Source organism: Sturnira hondurensis, unplaced genomic scaffold, assembly GCF_014824575.4.
Source record: "Sturnira hondurensis isolate 20B ecotype Veracruz unplaced genomic scaffold, ASM1482457v3 Scaffold0006505, whole genome shotgun sequence".
Classification (NCBI taxonomy): Eukaryota; Metazoa; Chordata; class Mammalia; order Chiroptera; family Phyllostomidae; genus Sturnira; species Sturnira hondurensis.
Genome location: NW_028079136.1, coordinates 5,204,862 through 5,228,320, shown reverse-complemented (window position 1 = coordinate 5,228,320; position 23,459 = coordinate 5,204,862). Strand labels below are relative to the sequence as shown.

General features: G+C 34.7%; 1 protein-coding gene across 2 annotated transcripts in view; it reads left to right on the top strand.

Annotated features, from left to right (window-relative positions):
* The window catches only part of USP47 (ubiquitin specific peptidase 47), a 101,784-nt gene that overhangs the window by 34,195 nt on the left and 44,130 nt on the right, over nt 1-23,459 (top strand). For both annotated transcript variants that reach the window (XM_037050060.1, XM_037050062.1), the window contains 6 exons: nt 1,851-1,964; nt 3,738-3,876; nt 8,401-8,497; nt 12,681-12,826; nt 13,377-13,456; nt 15,507-15,656. In XM_037050060.1, the coding sequence (XP_036905955.1) occupies nt 1,851-1,964; nt 3,738-3,876; nt 8,401-8,497; nt 12,681-12,826; nt 13,377-13,456; nt 15,507-15,656 (726 nt within the window). The remainder of the gene's footprint in view (nt 1-1,850; nt 1,965-3,737; nt 3,877-8,400; nt 8,498-12,680; nt 12,827-13,376; nt 13,457-15,506; nt 15,657-23,459) is intronic.

Here is a 23,459-nt window from a genome sequence, read left to right as displayed (position 1 = left end):
CCTAGCACATTTAGCTACTTGCTGTCTGGTACACATAGACACATTTATTGAGGTAAAACTACTATATATTCAGACTGTATCATCTGATCTTTTATTTCTGCCAGAGAATGTAAGGGACCCAAAACCTTTCCTCCTCCTATGTGACTTCTTGTAGCTTCAGGTTTACTATTTCCTATTTTTCCCATGGATTTCTAGAGCCAGAGATAAGAAATATATCATGTAGTTTATTTTATTTCCCTAAGACTTTTTGCACTTACTAAATATCCAGTATTGTTTTTGATACTAGGCTCTATACAACTATAACCTCATTGAATCCTTATAACTACTTTATAAGGTAGGTGATGTTACATCCTCGTATTACAGCTGAGGCAACTGAGTGATGGGGAAGTGAAGTAACTTTAACTTGCCCAAAGACAAGTAAATAGCAAGTGGAAAAATCACTTAATTTTTTTGTCCTCAATACCTGAACTTTTAAAAAATATATTTATTTTTAGAGAGAGGAGAAGGGAGGAAGAAAGAGGAGGAGAGAAACAATGTGTGGTTGCTTCTTGTGTGTCCCCTCATGGGGACCTGGCCTGCAACCCAGGCATGTGCCTTGACCAGGAATCGAACCAGCGACTCTTTGCTTTGCAATCCAGAGCTCAATCCACTGAACCACACCAGCCAGGGCTCAATACCTATACTTCTATAAAATATTGCTTTTCTAAGAAATAAAAATGTTTCCATAAAATAAGTCCTTTTAAGGAGACATTTCTCATGTCTTTGAAACATAAAAAAATTTCTTAGTTTAACAATTTTTTAAAACAAGAATAAGGTATTCATCCCATCATGCATTTTTCTCAACAATTGAGTAGAGCAGGGATGTCAAACCCATGGTTTGTGGGCAACATGCAGCCCAAGGTGACTATGAGGCTGCTGCATAATTAGGGTTAATTACATGAGAACATTTTTTGCCTACCTGTGGTGGCAGATATCATGAAAATTATACATGGACCTTTTTTTTGCTCATCAGTTTTTGTTAGTGTTTATGTATTTAACGTGTGGCCCAAGACAACTCTTCTTCCAGTGTGGCCAGAGACACTAAAAGGTCGAACACCCCTGGGCTGCAGTGTGAGTGAGTAGGGCTTGGAGTATACAGAGCTCCATCTCACGTTCACCAGTTAGAGTGTATCAGAATGCCAGCTAATGCTGAAATTACTCTAACACATAAAAAAGTTAGGTAGAGACTAAATATCTTAGATGTTTAATTTTCAAAGGGTTATCACTTTTATCCTCCTGGGATCCCCTGTGTCCTGACGGTGGACTTAAAATGAGTATCATTTACTAGGACAGGCTTTTCCTTAAGGGGTTTTTCTGAAGGTGCCCGTTTTGTTATAGTACATAATTATTTTGGCTTGTTTAGTGTGGTGTTTATCTGAGAATTCTTAATATATTCATATATAAAACATGTTTTTAGTTATATGGAAGTATCTTTAGTTGATTTTCATGAAAATCTGTGAAATACTACATTGCATATGTTTTACAGAGCATAAACCACAAATGTTTTTAATTCTTTTTTTGTGGAGTGCTTTAACCTTTACCTGTTCTCCTTTTTAGTGTTTTAGACATCGGGGAATGGCAGTGTCTGGGATGCCTGTCAGTGTATGCACTGTCACTGGATTTGGCCATCCCAATACATGAGTGGATGAGTTAATTCCACATGTAGTTTAATAAACTTCACCAGATTTTTTTTGTTTAAAAAACGATTTGAGCCCAATAATTGTTGATAAGTGTTCATTTGCATATTATTTTACTTTAGTATTGCAGCAAATGTATTTCATAATCTGAGATATTTTACTTTATGTCTGTAGGCTCCACTAGATCATACTAGTGACAAATCTCTTCTTGATGCTAATTTTGAGCCCGGAAAGAAGAACTTTCTTCATTTGACAGATAAAGATGGTGAACAGCCTCAAATACTGCTGGTAAACTATGTAGAAAGCCATTCATATTTTTGTGCATTGTTACCTACTACTTGGGAAGCAGTTTTCCAAAGGAAAAAAGGAGAGATGTGTTTTTAATTTATATATTTAATTTATTATAAAAAAATAAAATTAAAGAAAAATAATTGATTATAATAAAGTATGTTGGTTGGTTAACAGTGTAGATGCTCATATGGCTACAGTGGGCATCCATAGCACTGTTGCTTATGTATATGGCCTGTTGCCATGGGGAATACAGGTTACCATCTTCACAACCACCACCACAGCATGGATGGGGGTGGGTTTAGGATAAGTTAAAATGACACAAAGATCCCCTACTGTGTTTTGGTGGCCTTTGATTAAGCATTCTCTTGGTTGCTGTAAATCTTTAACAGTTTTGCTCCACATTTTTTGATATTTTGGAGAAAGGGCAGACCCCCAGAATTCTCTGCTCTGCCATTTTCACTCCTACTGTCTGCCCCCCTTCCTGCTTTTTGGGAGAATGAATAGTTTGTAGATTATATGATATATTTATATTCTTTTAGTGTTTACTCCAGTTCATATTTCGATATGATTTCCTGTCTGGTGTAGTGGTCTTAGAGATGATTAAACCCAGTAATTCCCAGTTGGAGTGGCATTCTTTAAAAAAAGATTGAGAAGACTTGGTGTGATTTAACCTTGCTATTTTATGGGCTGAAGAAAGGCAGGCTCAGAGTTGGTGGACTTTTTCAGAACCCTTCTCTTCAGTGAAACTTTCCTTAGGAAAAGTTCCGTTTAATGCTTTTCCTTTAGAAGCCTATTGTGAATTATTATGACTCTCTGCACAGTAGGTAGTAATTAAACAGGCCATCCATACTGAGACAGTATTAAAATATGCTCTCCAACCTTTTAAAATCTCATTTATTTTTGTAACAGTATGAGAAGATTTTGATTAGTCTGACATTGAAATCAGCTAAAAATTTCGGAACCTCTGGATTCACAATTTGGGAATCCATGTTTTAAAATTCATAGTAATTAACTTCAGCTCCGTGTTAATTGTTTGCACTGATTTTATATCCCTAAATCCTTTTCAACATTTTTGTCACTGATGGGAGATTTCTTATTGGAGGCAGTAGGAAACTATCCATTCAATTCAACACTTACTGAATATCCCGTACCAGCCAAGCCTGTTGGCAACGATGATGTGAAAATGAGCTATAGACGCTGTAGTTCATGATGGTACTTTTGATTTATTAGTACCAACAAATCTTCTTCTCATGTAAATGAAATTTTAAAGATAACTGTAGAAAATTGACAGTAATCAGAGGGGTGGGAGGAGAGGGATAATGAGGGCAAATAGGGGAAGGTCCATCAAGGAATATGTATAAAGGACACAGGGACAAACCAAAGGGGGTGGTTCAAGGGTGGGAGGTGGGGATGGGTGGGGGGTGCTGAGATGAGGTGAAATGGAGACAGACGACTACACTGAACAACAGTATAGTAAAATGTCTATGATATTTAAAAATAAAATCCATTTAAAAAAAGAAAAGAAAATTGAGAAAGCAAGAACTCTGGAAGGAGACATGAGCACCTCTCCAAAGTATTTTGTATCAGCCATCTTTCAAACATCTCTACAGGAAACATTCAGAGTAGACACTTTTTTGAATGTCTTGGTGGTAACAGTAATAATAATGCCTCATCTTTTTTCCCTTGTCTCAGCAATTATTAGTATGTTTTTGTTTTTACTGTTTCAGCAACATTTGCCATTTAGTGAATATTGGTTATGTTGCATTTTAGGAGGATTCCAGTGCTGGGGATGACAGTGTCCAGGACAGATTTATAGGGCCACTTCCAAGAGAAGGTTCTGTGGGCTCCACCAATGATTATGTCAGCCAAAGCTACTCCTATTCATCTATTTTGAACAAGTCAGAAACTGGTAAGATTTGTCTTTTCTGTATTTTCATGAACTAAAGGGCATTAGGCCAGAGTAATATTAGCAATCTCAAACCTAATCCCCTCATTTTATGGGTTAGAAAACTTGAGACCCAGAGTAAGATCAGTGGTTAGCAGAAGCAAAGTTAGAATAAGAATGTGGTTTCTGTTTTCCTCAACTTGTTGTTTTTACCATATTCTTACTGCCACTATTTAGTAATAAAGTTAAAAAAGATTGAATTTGTATTTTGAAGGAAGACTTTTATTTTTGGTAAGTTTTTATTTGGAATTTAACATTAAATTTTTTACATTGACTTCGTTGGAAAGGAATGTCTCTTGTTATCTCCTTTTGGATTAGAAGAGACTGGGGGATACTTCCGTTTTGAAGCAGATAGGCCAGGCTTATTTTATTAGACCCACTATGTTATCTTTCAGTTTAATCTAATCATATATTCATCATTAATCTTGTAATTTAAATTTTTTGTCAAAATTTTTTTTCAAACATGATTAAACCTAGATTTTTGAAATTTTTTAATTAAGCTAGTGAAATTGCTTTTTAAATACAAATGATATTCCTTTACATATGATTGGTAAATTGCCTAAAAATAAAATGTATATACTTTTACATAACATTTCATCTTACAACAAACCTTTGCATTAGATGATATTATTCATATTAAAATAAATGGAAACCAGGGTACAGAAAAGCCTTCGATTTTGTAGCTAGTTAATGCTCAGTGTGCCTTTCAAACCTTTAGTCTTAGAACTTCAAACAGATGATTTGAAATATTGCATACAAATATCTGGAATAAAAAAACTATTGAGTTACATTGCACATTGCATTTGAACATGATCTATAATCTTCCATTTACTATATTTTGTAATTAAAATACAGAATAATTTTCTCATAGCTAATCATTTGTTCAGGCTTAAATGTTGTATTTGTTCTGCAAACTGCAGTAAAAACTGGTCATGTTTGGTATTTAGGATGATTTACATCAGTAAAACTTTTTGTAGTTGACTACCAGGAATAAAAAGGAATGCAAAATTATCTTCTGTTTCAGAGAATAGGAGACAGTAAAGCTGTTTCTCATTACACTGTCTATGAAAGTGATTCTCAAATTTTTATTTTTTTAAAAATCATTTGGGGATACTTGTTAGTAGGTTCCAAAGCAGTCCTGATTTAGCTGCTCTGGAGCAGGCTGGATAAATTGTGTTTTGTTTTAAATGAGCATCCTAGATTATTCTGAGATAGTTGGAATACTGAGAAAGTTCCAGATTTAACACATCAAGATTGTTAAAATACTTGCTTTGTATTCTAACACCCAGTTCCTCCTTTCTGTAAACAGTGTTTACAAAACTGCTACTTTGTTGTGTGTGCTGTATGGCTCTTTGATGCCCATAAATTCCCAAAGACTGAAACATTCTTTAAAAATGCCTTTTCTCTGATTATATAAATGTAATACATATTTATTGACATATAATAAAATGAAAAAGTGAAAATAACTGATAGTACTCCTAGCAGAAACTACTTATAGTGCTTTGCTTATTTATCTTTCCCTACATGTGTGCTTTTAAGAAAAGAGGGTAATCATGATAGCAAATTTTTAGTCTGTATATTTTTTACTTAAATACTATATGGCGAGCATTTTTCAATTATTCAGTAGTATTTTAGAATGGGGCTGAAAATTAGTGTTTCAGTATATGGTTTAAGTTTTTAAACTGTCTGTTACTGGTTTCATAATGAACACTTTTTCATATAAGTTTTTATTTTCATCTCAGATTATTTCCTTAAGGTAAGTTCCCAGAAATTGAAATACTGAGTTGAAATTTATTTTTAAAAAATTTAGAGGCCTTTGAAATACATTGCCATGTAATCATAGTCTTTATTTCCAATTATTGTACCTCATACACCTCTACTCCACTCCTTTTTCTGACCTGCATTTTTTCTCCAGTATTCTGGGGCACTGCCTTTCTGAATTGAAATCGTCTATAAGCATCCCAAAGACCTATGCTTCACAGTTTATTTTGGTCACTAGACAGGTGTATGAAAAAGCAGTGGCACATATAGACAATGGAATATTACCTGGCCATAAAAGACTGAAATCTTACTATTCAACATTGGTGACAGCATGGGTGGACCTAGAGCATATCATGCTAAATGAAATAAGTCAGCAAAAGACCAATACCATATACAAAGTAAACGAACAGACAAAATGGAGCAATAGGTACAGACTCATGGTTGCCAGAGGGGAGGGGAATTGAGGGATTGGGTAAGAGGTAAAGGGATTAAGAAGTACAGATTGGCAGCTACAGAATAATCACAGGAATGTAAAGTACAGCATAGGGAATACAGTCAGCAACATTGTAATAACTGTATAGTATCAGGTGGGTACTGGAAATACTGGGGGAACACTTTGTCAAGTATGTAATTGTGTAACCACTATGCTGAACACCGGAAACTAGTACAAAATAATACTGAATGTAAACTGTAATTAAAAAAATAAAATTTAAGTTAAAAACTCTTACTTTTTTAGTCACTATTGAATTTGCATTTTCCTTAAGAAATTACTGTAAGTCTTTAACGATCACAAATAAATGATACATGACTGGTCTGTAGGTGCACAAAGGACAGTAGTAGGATTTTTAAAGCTATGGGTGCAGTGGTGTCCTGGTAGACCACTGTTTTCTGGTTTTGTTTTTTGTGGGGAAGAGTCTGTTTATATGAACTAAGAATGAAATAATTCTCATACAGACTTGAGTTACTTGTAAATCATACGCTCTTCCCCTCATGTGCACCTGCTACTTGCAGATTCGAACCCTGCCCTTAAAGTCTGATGGGGAAGAAATATGAGTAAATAGGTAATTATAGAATAGTGAGATTATAATCTCTAATCTAGATTTAGGATGGGGTGTTATAAAAAACTCATGTGGGGGATGGGTAGTAATTGAAGCAGTTTATAATTATTAAAAAATGTAAAGTAAACTATATAAACACAGTGTTCTTAAAATAAAGGTGAAAGCCCTTACAAATCAAAGCTTGAACTTTCGCCCAAAGTGAAAGGTAACTTGGTCTCTTAGGATTGTGCGGGTGCAGGTAGTGTGTGAAATCTGTTCCTCTTTTTCACAACTGACCAAGATTCATCAGGCATATTTTTTGGTCCATTCATTGTTTTCTTTGGCAGTATAGTTATCCACATAGCCTATCATTTCTAAAAAACATTTTTAATAATTGTTGGAAAACTGAAAAGCTTTAGAAAAGCTTTGGAACACCTTCAGCATCTTTTGAGAAAGGATTTAAGTTTTGATTCTTTTCTCTTTCTATTGATTTTTTTAAGTGTATGGGAGAGGGAGACAAGACAAAGAGAGGGAGAGAAAAAAGCATTGATTCGTTGTTCCACTTATTTATACGTTCGTTGGTTGATTCTTGTATGTGCCCTGACCGTAATCGAACCTGCAGTTTTGACATATCTGGGCGATGCTGTAACCAACTGAGCTACTCAGCCAGGGCAGATTTAAGGTTTCTTTAAGAATCCAGTTATTTGGTATTAAGTAATAGTAAATAAGTTTAATTATTAGGCAAAGTATTTACTACATTTTGCTCAAATTGTGAGGTATAACTAAAATAATGAGACTGAATTTTTTAAGTATATGTACATCTCATAAACTGGGCCCGTGGTCTACTTCTAAAGAAAAGTTCCCAAAATGTTCTCAACAGTGGTAGCTATATTCAGTTAGATATAGAAAACTAATACTTTTATTTTATTATAATTATTTTTGAAAAGCACTTGTGAACATTTAATGAACTTCCCTCTGTGGCTTCAGTCTACTGAGACACAGTTTTCCCCAACACCCTTAATCTTCTCCTCAGCTTCAATTTTAGGTTCATGGAAGTTTCTCCTTTTCCTTTTTTCCTGCCATCCCTCTGATCTTTTCTAATTCTACTTCTGTATTCTTCTCTTCTTGCTTTATAGTCACTCTTTGTAGAACATGCTGACCTATAGACTCTGGCAATTTATGGGCTTGTTAAAATAGAGGAAGTAATCCTGAGTTTTTATATAATAAGTTTATCTCATGTTAGTAATTTTTGGTAGGAAATCAGGTTATAGGACCTGATAACAGGTAGCTGGATCAGCCTGGCCTTCCTAGATTGCGTAGGTAGGATAGTTAAACTGAGTATGTTTATCCTTTTCAATTTTAAACCACAACTTTCAGATTTGGGGAACAAAAGTTATTTTTATGTCAGTTAAATGTGCTATATTAAACATATGTCTCTTAAAGTTTTATTAAGTGCTACCAAGTGTTCATGAGTATCTCTGGACATGTAACAAGACATCCTGACTCTCTGAGAAGTAAGGTGTACATAGTGCATGCATTTCTTAGGTGCTGTTGAGAAAAGTGAAAATAATCTCCACCGAAGTGCCCTTAACGTCTCCATGTGTGCTGTTTTAAATTTGTAGTAAGTTCTTTTTTGTTATTTTTTAATGTAAATGCTGACTCATGTATATTTTGTGCTCTCTCTTTAAAGGATATGTGGGATTAGTAAATCAAGCAATGACTTGCTATTTGAATAGCCTTTTGCAAACACTTTTTATGACTCCTGAATTTAGGAATGCATTGTATAAGTAAGTATTTTTTAAATTCTTAAATAAAATATAGTTTTCAATGAATAAAATCTAATTTATCTTTGTACAGTTATTTGTAAAGTTTGGGGTATTTCTTACTTCATAAGACACACCAGAATAGTATATAAGAAAAGGATTTTATGAGAGATTGGCTTATGAAAAATTTATGGTGAGGGAGAATCAGAAATGCATAGACAGCAAATAGATTGATAAGATTTACATTTGGGATAAACTGTTGTTTATAAGCTTCTCTTTCTTAAAGCTTTAACACCTTTATGAAGAAAAACGTTACCTGCTTTTTGAGATAATCTGAATGTGTAAGCTGCATCTTCTTTCTCTTCACTTCTCAACTTAAGAAACAAAGTTGTCTTTTTAAACTTGTGGGCTTTGTTTCTAATTAATATATGAAGCCTCTGTTCTGTGTTTGTGTTTGCATGTGTGTTTTTAAAAGACTGTATACATCAGATATTTTTAAATGCTTTATGAAGGAAGTCCATAAGTAAATAAACCCTAAAGTTTATTTACACACCCTTGTTTTTTCATATACCCTTACCTCTTATATTTTCTTTAGGATGTACACAAGTTTACTTTTTAAAAAACATTGTAAAGTACAAATAAACTAATTTCTTTCCTTTTTCATGTAACTTTTGAGTAACATCTTTGAAATTTCTATAAATATGTGTTTAAAGTATTTTTGGAAACTTTTAATATTTTGGTATTCAAACAACATACTACCATTCATTCATATGTAAGCTCAATTTACTTATAAAAGTTATCTTTTTCATTCAGCAAGTATTTGTTACTTAGTAGCATTTATGTATACTAGGCACTTGGTGGATGGAGATGGAGTAAGGTCTTTATGTTCTTGAGTAAGTTACAGATCTCTTTACATCAATAGCAACAAGTATATTTATGAAATAGTTTAAATAACATCTAAGGACAGCTAAATGCCATGAGGGTTTAGAAAGAAGAGAGATTAGTGAAACCTGGAAAAGTAGCTTAGTGTAGAAAGTAGAATTTGAGGATATAAAGCTAGGTATGATTTGGCCAGGTTGGAAAGACAGAGAAAGTATTTCAGATGGGGGTACTTTTAAGAGTTAAACTGAGCAATAGTGCTACCTGAATGTTAGTTATTATTAGTTTGTATCAGATACTGTATTGACTCATTTAATGCACTTTATGTATAGACTCATTTAATTCTTATGGTAACTGCATGAATTGCACAATGTTATTATGCACAGTCTACAAAGGAGGTAATCGAAGGCACAGAGAGGTTCACTACTTTGCTAGGTCCACCATGCTAGAAGCAGCACGCCCAGCAGACGTCACAGTCCTTTTCCCTGTGCTTCCTGTGTTATAGCCGATGCCAACATGTATGTCCTAGGGGCCTCCAGGAGATAGCATAATTGCAATTTTGTCAGAGTACTGGAAGTTGAAGTTAGTAGGTAGAGTTTGGAACCTGCCCTCAAAACTAGAACAAACTAAACAGCACTATTGTGCCTGCTTTGGCAAATAGTTCATAAGAGGGAATGGGGATCCCAGGAGTCTTAGTAATCATGAGTCCTAATCCCTGAAAATGGTCTGTAAATACATAGTATTGTGGAGAAGACTAAGAGTGTAGCCAGGGCTACTCATTCAGCAAATTAATATTCAGTACTTACTGTGTTTTAAGCACTCTTTAAAGTGCAGAGATTACGGTGGTGAATATGACAAAGGCCCTCCCTCCAAGCTTCCATAAGTCAGTTTATATAAATGGGTTCATTTTACATAGTCATGTATGCAACAAAGAACATAAAGCAGGATAGTGTGGAAAGAGTAACTGTCAACAGGTGGAGAAGTCAGGGAATTGCTCCCTCTAAGGAACTTCTTACCATGTGAATAGACTTCACAAGAACCAGTCTTGTGAAGATCTGGGGGAAGAACATTCAAGACAGACAGGACTGCATGTACAAAGGCCTTTGAGGAACAAAAATCCATTGTGTCTGGATCCCAGTGAGTGAGGAGGGGAAGTGAGACATAAGGTTAAACATGAAGGCAAAATGCTGTGGGGTTTGTGAGAATAGAGTGATGTTTGTTGCCAGTTGGGAAACAAAGCCAGAGAGCCTCATGATGTTTCCTAATGTAGACCCAAGGAAGGGATAGCTTGTTAAAAAGCCTGGACACCCTGCACTTCAGACAGGGTAGCACTACTATGAAAGGATAGAGTTTCTTTCTTTTCTTTGCTTGTTATATGATAGCCAACAGAGACTCTACCACTTTAGGTGTGGAGGCGTGTAAGTGATGTGTTAAATACATTGTTTCAGGAAAGTTTATATATTGCAGCATGCAGAATTGATTTGAAAGATAAGGGAACCCTGAAGGAATCTGTTATTAAACCTGGCACAGATATATGAGGCTCAGACTGAAGCTGGTGGTAGTGCTTATTATATTTCAGGTTGAAAACTGGTACGACTTAGTGACAAATTTTATTTAGGAGTAAAGGAAAAGGAAGAATCAAATATGGCACCAAAGTTTCTAATTTAGCTGACTGGAGTAACAGCAAGTACCAACAAGATTTAAGACCTTTTTAAGGTATTTGCACCAGGACTAAAGGACAGGTGAGAATTCAGCTTTGTGTACAGTAATTCCTCCCCACTAGTGAATTCCCCTGGCAAGAAATTTAAGCATTCTTTATTTTGACTTCACAGTTTCTTTACAGCTCCTGGGAGAATTTTAGATCCTATAATGTCAAGTATAACTTCCTTCTATCGAGAAAAATAAGAATAAAAGAGGGCTAGGGATGGAATATACAAGGTTGGATAATGAGTAGAGGTGTTTGCAGGGAAGCTTTGAGAAGAAAAAAACAAAATGTACTCCACTGACATCTGCAAGACAGAAGGGAGCTTCAGTGTGTAAAAAAAACGCAACAGGATCCCAGAGCTGCAACTTCTAAGCCCTCAAATAAGAAAAGTATTGAATGCTTTAACAGAGGGCCATACCAAAAGAAGAAAAAATAAAAGATTTTTAGTATATGTATAAGTTGGATTATAGGAAAGTTACGTTCCAGCCTCCTTTTGAATCTAAAAAGATTCTAAGAATCGAGTGAGGAAGGTGGAAAGTAATAATCTTATTGCCAACTTAAGATAAAAAGAATGATTAATATTATCCTTATTAATATTAATATTGTCTTTGGCATTTATTTTATTGTATGTAAATTATTTTAAGGACTTTTGTTGGTACATTACAAACTTTCATTCCACCAATATTATTTTTTGAATCTGATCTTAAGGTCTTTTGTTAGAAATTTGCTTGTTATCGAGATAGTCGCTGTAGTTAGGGCTAGACTAACGTTATCAGAAATATATGAGGGTACATATTGTATCTGGATTATTTTATTTACTTATATTCTCTTAAAACATTTTATTATAGAAAATTTCAAACATTAAAAATAGTGAAATACTGTAATGGATTTATCTGTATCTGTCACCCAGCTTTGAATATTATCAACTCATGATCAGTCTTTTTTATCTATAATCTTCCACTCTTGGTGTTTTGGAAGCACCCCCCCATCATACCATCTGTGAAGTATATCGCAGGTCAGGCTAAGATTTCCCTAATTGCCTGATAATTTTTTCATACAATCTGTTCAAATTAGGATCCAAATAGGATTCATGCATTGAAATTGATTGATAAGACATTTAATCTATTTTTAATTTCTTTGTCTTTTCCCCTTGTAATTTCCTCCTTGAAAAAAATAGAAAATAGAAAAAATATATACATACATATATGCACATATATGTGTGTGTATATGTACATATGTGTGTATATATATATATATAACTGATGTCATTTGTCCTGTAGTTTGCAAGTTTGGATTTTGATGGTTGAATGCCATGGTGTCCATTAATGTTGTTCTATTTCTTGTATTTTTTTGTGAGTTAATAATTAGGACAAGAGTCTTGATCTGATTCAAATTTGACAGTTATTTTTCATTCATGTTGCTTTCTTATGTCTTTTCTTATTAAAGTCTGAGTTTCTTCTGAATTTATGAATTGGAGAAAGATTAATGTTTCATTAGATAGTGATAGCTTCAGTTAATATTCAGACTCTATATAGAATCTGACATATTATGATGTTAATGTTAATTATGCTTTAAAGAATAAAAATATTTTATGAATAATTTTCAATCGTTTTATTTTAATAGGTGGGAATTTGAAGAATCTGAAGAAGATCCAGTGACAAGTATCCCATATCAACTACAAAGGCTTTTTGTCTTGTTACAAACAAGTAAAAAGAGAGCAATTGAAACCACCGATGTGACAAGGAGCTTTGGATGGGATAGTAGTGAGGGTACTAATTCTCTTGTCATGATAAGAATTTCTAATACTCCAAGGAATGCTGGCAGACAGTATTATAAACAAAGAACAAAATAACACAGCATTTGTGTTAAGGGCATCATTAACTTTTTGTAAACATTTTCATTGCTTTTTCCTGGGGCTTAAAAACAACTTATTTTTAAAATTTAAGCTCTAGGGGTAAATTTTTGATCAGTTAAAAAATTTCTGTAAAATAGATTTGGATATACTCTATTTACATGCACTTCAACTAAACATTTTGAAGTTTGTCATCTTTTTTTGACTCTAGTGAAAAATAATGAAGATAGCAAATATCGTACGTAGCACTATAAAGTGTATATTATTTGTAAATGCTAAGACCCCTTTGTTCTTTTCCTATGGTTGCCTTTTAATGACTGTAATATACATTTTGTGTTACTTTAAAATTTAGCATTATTTTGTGTAGACTTCTGAATGTTTCTGACAAATTCGTTTTTAAACAATAAATTAACATTTTATTACACTAAACTTATTGCAATTTTTAATTAAATTTTGTCTTAAAATAGCTTGGCAGCAGCATGATGTACAAGAACTGTGCAGAGTCATGTTTGATGCTTTAGAGCAGAAATGGAAACAAACAGAGCAGGTAATGCTGTGAAGGTGATGGGAGTGTTTTCTGATAAATCATTTATTACCTTAAAGTGACTTCTGTTCTTTTGGAATGTTTTGCCTTGGTCATAGTTCAATTGTGAAGGTACTAAAATGGGAAGTTGAAAATACTAGGTTCTCAGTTGGCCATTAACTGAGTCATAAAAATCCTCATCAAACCACTGTAGACCTCAGTTTCCTCATCTTGATTTTAAAATAAGGAAATTGAGCTCTATTATCTAGGTGGTTTCTTTTTAGCTAAAAACTGTATAGTGTGTGTATATATATATATGTGTGTGTGTGTGTGTATTCTACATATGTATATATAATTTAGGGGGATGGTTTTTGAACAGTATTTTCAGATATTTACTAAGTAAATTGTCCTACAGTCTGTAGCACATTATGAAGTATATTCATTGAGCATTACCTTAGTTTTGAGCAATGAAGTATGGTCAGTCATATGCTTTTAACATTTTGAATTCTTGTTATTCTGACCCTTCTATCCAACAGAAGATGAAACAGGTTTAGAAGATGGAAAAACATTAGATATGTCATTGGGATGAGGGGTAACTAGTGGATATAGTAATGGAGGGTGACAGGGATTGACACAGGGGGACAGGCGGAGAATCTGGACCGTAGCCTGGAGGGTCTGATGTCTCCTTTGAACTATTATGATAGCTTAGACCAGAGTTTTTTGAACTGTAGATTGTGACCTGTTCACGGGTTATGAAATCAGTTTAGTGAATATATACCAGCACTTAAAAAAATGTAGAAAATGTAAAAAATGTAGAAAAGTGTAAGAGTATCACATAAGTGAGGACAAGTGTTGTTATGTTAACCTTTGTTACAATTATATATACTGGGTTGCGATGGAAATTATTTTCTTCCTGTGGGTTACTATCAAAACTGAAAAACACAGGACGGAACCACTAGAAATGATACAGAAGACGAAATCAGATGTGACTGGGGCAAGTGAATGAAGAAGGCTTCATTAAATATTAGAGTAGACAGTGATGGTGGATCCTAGCTTGAAGGCTTTAAGACCTAGACATTTGAAGAGATGTAAATTTATGAAAGAGGTAAACTGTATTGTGCTTTCTTCTTCTCTAAGAGATTTGAAAAAAATAAGTTTATTTAATGATCTAGCTCCTCTACATAACCCCATGGGATTGTATTTTAGTAATTTATGTAGATGGTACTAGTGGCCTGTTTCTTTTTCTGAAGATATCCTCCTTCTTGTTACATCCTTCTGTGGGTTAACACTTTCGTTTAGATCAGCTGGAGCATTCCTTTTGAGTTCCAAAGTTTGGGTGCGAGAATCTTGAGGCAAGACATTCACATGGAGGGTCTGTACTTAGGAAGTTATGTGCCGTTTTTGGGCCAGAACAGCCCTAGTTGCCTAAGTTTGGGGGCATAGGTGAGAAATTCATTCTTTTAAGTGAGGATATTTTAAGGGAGATGGAATTTAAGGTTTTTTAAAAAAAATTTATACATTTTTAAAAAGTTATAATCTTCCTTAAAATTGTTTTACATATGTTACTGAAAGTTTAAAAGTTTTATTTGAGCTAGCAGGTAGGATTTTAGAAATCAGAATATAATATTGTAAGAGTGGTGATATGCATATATAAAGCTATAAAAACATCCAGTTATTTAACTGTTTAATTATTAATATGCCTAAAGTGATAGATTACGATGTATTTTCAGCTAACTGAAAAGATATGAGGCTTAACAGTATAATAAATTGGTAATTGATTTCAACAGAATATTTTTTAGTCATAGGGTTTTTAATATATGAGAATCAAAGTAGTTAATTTTTATACATTGATTTTTAAATTAGTGTTTAATCTAATTTTATTCATTTTTGGTTGATTTTTATCAAGCCTTGAATTTTTTCTATTGGATTTTAGCTAAATCTTAAATTAAAGCTTTCTTAAAAGTTCAACAAAATGAGTATCTTTTTGAAATTTCATTTTTAAAAGCATGAATTGTGTTTTTACATATTTAAAAAATTACTTCACACTTTAAAATGTAAATGTTCTTATTTTTAGGCTGATCTTATAAATGAACTATATCAAGGCAAGCTGAAGGACTACGTAAGATGTCTGGAATGTGGTTATGAGGGCTGGAGAATCGACACGTATCTTGATATTCCATTGGTCATCCGACCTTATGGGTCCAGCCAAGCATTTGCTAGTGTGGTGTGTACTTTTCCGCCGACTGCTTGTGTATCCATATGCAGAATACACAATAGCACAGTGGTATAACCTATCCTAAGGTAAGTATCATCCTAGATACACCTTCTTGGGTTGTTAGTCATTCCTGCATTTAAACTAGCAAGATCTAGAAGATTTTTGACCCTTCAGTGAGTCCTAATAGTGCATGTGTAAAAGAAAGTGAATGCATGTGTACTGCTTCATGGCTCAGTATTTTATTCTTTCTGATAAGTGACTAGATTATGTCATTTTATTTTTACCTCTAAACAATCTATTCTATAAGTGCTCTTTTGTGACCTTTGTTTGCATTGGAAGATATGTTTTGTTTTGAGGACATTTTCTTTCATACAATTTTTTTTTTAATTCTCACCTGAGAACATGCTTATTGTTTTTAAAGAGAGGAGAATGTAGGTGGAGAGAGAGGAAGAGTGGCAATGACATGAGAGAGAAACACTGATTGGTTGCCTCTTGTAGGTCCTCCCATCCAGGGACCAAACCACATCTAAGGGATGTGCCTGGCTTGGAATCGAACCTGTGACCTTTCAGTTTACGGGATGGCGCTCCAGCCAACTGAGCCATGCTGGCCCCTGCTGTTCCATACACTTTTAAAATTGGAAAAATAACATTTGGTTTTATGATCAACAGAGGCACATTTTGAAAGGAACATCTTTTTTTCTAAAATTTAATTTAAATCTATGCATCGTAGAAGCATAGATAATTTAAAGAATCAGAACTATATATGGTTAGTTTATTTATATATTGAGTATGTGTGTGGGAGATTAAGATTTTCCTAGTTTTCCTGTTATCCATTTCTTAATTGCTTTTTGGTAATTTTATTATTGTATTCTATCATTGTGTTTACTTATATAAAAGGAGAGTCATGGAAGGAGTTAGTTGATATTTAAAATGAGAGTGTTCAGTGATATTTATTTGGCAAGGGGAAAGTTTCAAAGCTAACTGAGACCTCTAAAAAAGTAGACTTTCATCAGGATGTTGTTTGGGTCTTATTTATGCTTATAAGCTGATGATGGCTCTTAGCTAAAAATCAGCTTTTATTTCTTTAGGTATATTTTATTGATTATGCTATTATAGTTTTCCCAGTTTTTTTCTCTCCTCTTTATCCCTGCTCTGCCCTGCACCCCCAACCCTCCAGCATTCCCCCACCACCTTAGTTCATGTCCATGGGTTGTACATATAAGTTCTTTGGCTTCTCTGTTTCCTATACTATTCTTAACCTCTCCCCATCTATTTTATGCCTACCAATTATGCTTCTTATTCCCTGTACCTTCCTCTCCCCATTCTTCCCCTTTCCCTCCCCACTGAAAACCCTCCATATGATCTCCATTTCTTTGGTTCAGGTCCTGTTCTAGTTGTTTGCTTAGTTTTTGTTTTTTAGGTTCAGTTATTGATAGTTATGAGTTTGTGTCATTTTACTGTTTACAGTTTTGATGTTCTATTTCTTAGATAAGTCCCTTTAACATTTCACATAATAAGGGCTTGGTAATGATGAACTCCTTTAACTCTACCTTGTCTGGGAAGCACTTTATCTGCCCCCCCTATTCTAAAATGATAGCTTTGCTGGATAGAGCAATCTTGGATGTAGGTCCTTGCCTTTCATGACTTTGAATACTTCTTTCCAGCCCCTAAGGAGGGGCTTGTATGGTTTCTTTTGAGAAATCAGCTGATAATCTTATGGGCACTCTGTTGTAGGTAACTGTCTCCTTTCCTCTTGCTGCTTTTAAGATTCTCTGTTTATATTTAATCTTGGTTAACTTAATGATGGTGTGTCTTGGTGTGTTCCCCCTTGGGTCTGATTTCTTTGGGATTCTCTGGGCTTCCTGGATTTCCAGGAAGTCTATTTCATTTGCCAGATTGGGAAAGTTTTTCTCATTATTTGTTCAAGTAAATTTTCTATTTCTTGCTTTTGTTCTTCTCCTTCTGGCACCCCTATAATTTGGATGTTAGATCACTTAAAGTTGTCCCACAGGTTCCTAAACCTCTCCTCTTTTTAAAAAAATTCTTTCTTCATTCTGTTCCTGTTGGATGTTTCTTCCTTTTGTTACAAATTGTTGATTTCAGTCCCGGTTTCCTTCCCTTCACTGTTGGTTCCCTGAATATTTTGTTTTATTTCACTTTGGGTAGCCTTCATTCCTTCCTTCATTTTGTGAGTAAGCTCAATCAGTTCTATGAGCATCCTGATTACCATTGTTTTGAACTCTGCATCAGATAGGTTGTCTATTTCCTCATCCCTTAGCTCTTTTTCTAGAGTTTTGATCTGCTCTTCCTTGAAAAAAATTTTTTAATTTATTTTTAGAGAGAGAGGAAGGGAAGGAGCAAGAGAGAAAGGGAACTATCAATGTGTGGTTGCTTCCCGTATGGCCTCCAGTGGGGACCTGGCCCACAACCCAGACAGGTGCCCCAACTGGGAATCCAATCAGCCACTCTTTGGTTCACAGGCCGGCACTCAATCCATTGAGCCACACCAGCCAGAGCTGATCTGCTCTTTCATTTGGGCCATATTTCTTTGTCTTTGCACGCCTGTTATGTTGTATGGGGCAGAGCGTTAGGTATTCATCAGGGTGGACAACCCAGGTTGCTGTGTTGTGACACTGTTGGGGAGGGGTCCAAGAGGGAACAATGCCACTGGCTTGCTCCATTCTAGCCCCACTTTCCAACAAACTCTCCTGTGAGACTGGAAGTTTCTCCCACCATTGCAACCCCACAGTGTTTTATAGCTAGCTTTGAGTCTTTAGTTTCCCATTCAGCCAGCTCTGCCTTGCCAGCCCAGTCATCCTCTGTGATGAACTGCTTGTCTCCCATCTCTGTTCTTCCTACTGGTCTGGGTAAATGTCTCTTTAACTCCTTGGTTGTCAGAGTTCCATGCAGTTTGATTTTCTGGCACTTCTGGTTGTTTATTGTTTTTAAATTGGTTGTTATCCTTTTGATTGTACAAGGAAGTGAAGTATTTCTACCTACATCTTCATCTTGGCTGGAACTCCTAAAATCAGTGTTTTTAAAGCTAGTTCATACTTAATCTTCTAAAATAGTGTGATATGTATGGTTTAGTCCTCTGGTCTGTAGGACACTTGATCTCTTTTTCTCTTTTTTCCTACTTCTGTATGGCTATCAGAAATAATCAGCAAGCAGTTGTGGAATCTGTGAGTGAAATCCAAAGTAAAAGACCTTTTCTGGGTAGCGGGAGATGAGGTCTCCTTTCTTCCTCCACTACTTTTCAGTCTGCTTCCTGAATAGATTTGAAAAATTTTGTTAAGTGCTCAATTGTACCTTCATAAATTGCCATTTCTAGTATATGAAATTGGCTGTGGTTTGAGTAACTAGTTTTGTTTTTCATTTTTGTTTTGCTTTTTCTTTATTTTGGCAGTTAGAAGTGATAAACTGAAAAATCATCGGGAATTGGTTAACACTTGTCTTTCTTATCTCTTTTTTAAATATGGGCATTTTTGAACAAAATATACTAGGAAAATATTTGATAGGCCCAAGTGATATAGAATATTTTTTCTCCTTTGTTTAAAAAAGTACTTTTTATGAAAGATTTTTCACATACACATTTAGGCTTTTTATGTATTAATTGAATGTGGAGGAAGCTAGTTTTATTTGTTTCATTGCATTGTTATATTTGAGTATTCAGCAAATATAATTGCTTAGCTAATTTCTTTGTCATGATTTAATCACCTACTGAATTGCCACCACTCTCTTAAGTACATTATAGACACAGCAGTGGAGCAATTTGGAGAATATTTTTGGAGAGTTGAAAAAAGCCACATTTCTAAGTGGAATCTTCCAAAGGTAATATCCTCCATCGGTACACAGATGGCAGTGGTGGCGATTCAGCGGGAGTTGGAAGTTTTATCTAGGAGGCAGTATGCGAGCGGGTTTTCAGCACACATGCACTAATAGGGCTTGCAGGAGGCAACTCAAAACTTCCTAGAATTTGCTGGAGTCTCTTGAGGGAAGTAACAGCAGGTGAAACTACCCAAGATAGGGGTTCTAAGGAGGATACTACCTTCAGAGAACTTTAGTTAGAGGTAAGTGATTTCCCATTATTTTCTGAATTCAAAACACTTCTTAATTCACAGAAATCATCGTACAGCATCTAAAATTAGTTTTATATCACTGCTTGCCATTGTGTATTTTGTTAGTTTTATGTGTTTAAAGAATTGATATAAATGTGGGTTATAAGAATCTAGTTAAAAGGAGCATTATAAAATCTTATCCAGGCTATATTTTATATTTGGCCATAATTTGAATTGAACTTTGAAAAATTTATTTTCCTGCTTTTAATTTTGGACTTTGGTATTTTGTCTGATTGGATGTATACACACACAAAAACCAACATGCACACATGTATAACACAACATTGATGGTTATATGTTCTGTTCGTTGTATGTTTTGTTCCGTGAACCACCAGAACAAAAGTATAGTATAGATGTGTATATATCATATGTATACATCAAACAAAACGTAGTATAGATGTGTATATATACAGTGAGGTTGAATAACACCTGATGTTTAATTTTAGATAGTTAAGTATGAGGTTCTGTTAAAAACTGAAGGGTTTTATTTTTAACCTTCATCTAAAACATCCAGTTTCTGGAGTTTTTCTTTCCATGTTCAAATAAATTTCTTGAGAATAATATTTAAGATTAAGATATGAATCATATTAACACTTAGCTATTTTATCCTTATACCATATATAACCAGTTTTTACGGTAGTTTCAGCATGATTGATAGAAGACTTTTCTTAATGAGTACTAGAATTGCCTATAGTTTTTTAAAAATGCTTTTCAGCGTTATGTTTTCCTTATTGAATTACTTAGTTATTATAACTGTGGTATTTATTAAACTTCTGGCCTTCATTTTACCTGACCAAGCAGGGCATCAGAGTTCAAGGACTCTCCTGCCTTTCTCTTTCTCTCAGATTCAGTTCTGTTCAACACTAGTCTCCAGTGGGGTTTAATAGATGTTTGAGAGATGGTTTCTTTGACTGAATTTGGGAAACTGTGTACCTATAGTCATCTTTGTGAAGTTCAAGGTGCATATTTTATTTTAAATTTTCCAAGGAGTCCTATGGTAGAGAAATTTGTTTAACTGTGTTTAACCTAGCATTGTCTCTCTCTGTGGGACACCTGTTCATATTTCAAGGGACACTTAGATTCTGAGGAGCAGATTTTGGGAAGCACTGCTGTAGATTAAGGACTATTTAAGGACTGATTTAAGGACTATTTCTACTTTGTTACATTAACATTTATGTCCTTGGGATGCTAAGGGGAAATGAGAATACTAAAATACAGTAATTTTATATTAATTTATAATGTCCTCATTTTATAAATCTTATTATTACCCTTAAAAAACATCAGCTGGAACTTTGTGCATTAGTCTTTTTAAAAGGTTTGTTCTTAATTATTTGTTAGGTAATTGGAATCTTTTATTTTCACTGATTAGAGCTGTCTATATACAACCAATCTTACTGAATTTAATAATCAAAGAAACCTTGAATTGGCATTTTGCCAGGCAAATTTGAGAATGTATTACAAGAAGATAGTCCTAAATACAGAATATATTGTAATGATATCTAAAGATCACAAATATTTTTATTGGTTAAGTATGAAAACTTGTTTCACAAACTCAACAAAAATGATAGAGCATCATATGTTTGTTATTAACCAGAGAGGTGCTTTTGTATTTAACAGTAAGATTTTCAACACTATATTTTATGGGTATCTTTTTGCCATTTAACATATTTACTGAATTGTCTACTCTGACTGGCGCTGTACTAGGCCATTTTCTATTAGGATACTTTTATTCTATTATTGGGTAAGTACATTTAAATATCTCTTTATTGTAATGATATGTGTTCAAAAGTGTGAAACGGGTTTAGATGTATAGTTTCATATAGTGTCTTTGGAAAGATCAGATTATATAAAAGACTTCATTTCATAAGTAAACATAGTTTAATGATTATTTTAAAGTTTTGAATGGGTAATTGTTAAATTCCTAAATATTTATGAAATCATAAGGATGTTAACTTTGCACTGCATACAAGTAGATGCCCTTAGACATAGTCCATGATTTAACAGGTGATTTAGACATTCCTGTATGGCTGGCTCAGTCATAATAACTCATTTGGATGGTGGAGTGAACTAAATTTGTAAGCATTTCATTAAAAAAAGATCTCTTTTACAGACTCTACCCTCATTTTTCCAGGAATTTGTGTGGTTAGACATAGTGAGAGCCAATTTAAAAAGTGGGGATTTCTGCTTTCAGAAAAATGCAGTAGATGTACAATTTCCCTGTTCCCTCTGCCAAAACAACTAAAAGTCTTGAATGTTATATGTAAAACAAATATAAGAAAACTCTGAAAGGTCGAGAAAAGGCATTACAAGTAGGTACCTCAGGACTCAAAGAATGACATGGGTGAGTTCCTTGGGTTTTCTTTTTGCCTGATATATCCCAGACTTGGAGCTGAAGAAGTTGGCAGCCTGGAAACAGTAATAGGTACAGACTAAAAAGCCTGCTTTCTCTAATCAAAAGACCAGGAAAAGGGCAGCCTAGTAAGGCTCAAGACTTTTATATAATATCAGCTCTGCTCTAGCCAAACACCACAGAAGGACTTTGATCCCTGCCCTACCCCTTGCCAGCCAAGGCTGGTACGGATCCTAAGCTTCCACCGTCATCAAATTATTATAGAATTCTTCAACTTGCACCAGGATGGTTTCAGAGAAGGCTGAGTAGCTACCCGGGGAGTTTTGTCTGTGCTGGGCAGTATCTAATCTTCCCACTGCCATTGTCCTGTTTCCCTCGCTCACTGTTACTAGAGACTGTGTGGGGAGCCTGGCTTGGGAGTCATCCCTTTTTCCCCCCCACACTGGAGTAATGCTTAGTAAAGGAGAATCAGGACTTTTACCACCTCCTGTGAGTAAGGCGCTTAGCCCCCTGAGCCAAAGTGACATCAGCAGAGGCCCACTGAGCGGCCAGAATCCATACCCTTGCCCGGTAGTGATGAAGAGCTTCTCCCCAACTGAGGTGACAACAGAGACCAAGTGGGAAGCCTAGACTTCTGCTTCCACCTGACAGTAATGAGCAGTGTCAAAGGAACCAGCCAAATCAGAAGATTTTATAGGGTGCGGAATACCTAAAATGTTCGGGTTTAGTAAAAAAAGAAAAAAACTCACTCTCCCTACTAAGAACCATAAATACCTTATTTTGAGTGAAAGAAGAGACAGTCAATAGACACAGACACTGAAATAATGGATGTTAGAATTATCTGACAAATATTTTAAAGAGCCACCATAGAAGTACTTCAATGAAAGATTACAAACCCACTTGAAACAAATAAACAGCCTCAAGTAAGAAATAGCAGATAAAAAGAAAAATGAAATGAGAATTTAGAACTGAAAAATGCAGTAACAATAAAAATCTCAACAGCAGAATGTAGAAGATAGTAGGAAGCATCAGTGAATTCACTTCAAGATGGAACAATAGAAATTGCCCAATCTAAGTAACAAAGAAAAACAGATTGGGGGGAAAAAGTTCCTCAGAGACTTACGGGACTATATAGTGAAAGATCTACCATTTGTTTCATTGGAGCCCTGGAAGGAGGAAAAAAAAAGAAGGCAAGGCTGAAAATACTCAAAGAAATAATGGTCGAAAATTTTCCATACTTGGTGAAAGGGGTAAACATACAGATCCAAGAAGCTGAGCAAACCCCGGATGAGATAAGCCAAAAGAATTCTACATCAAGTCCAGTTATAATCAAACCTCTAGAAA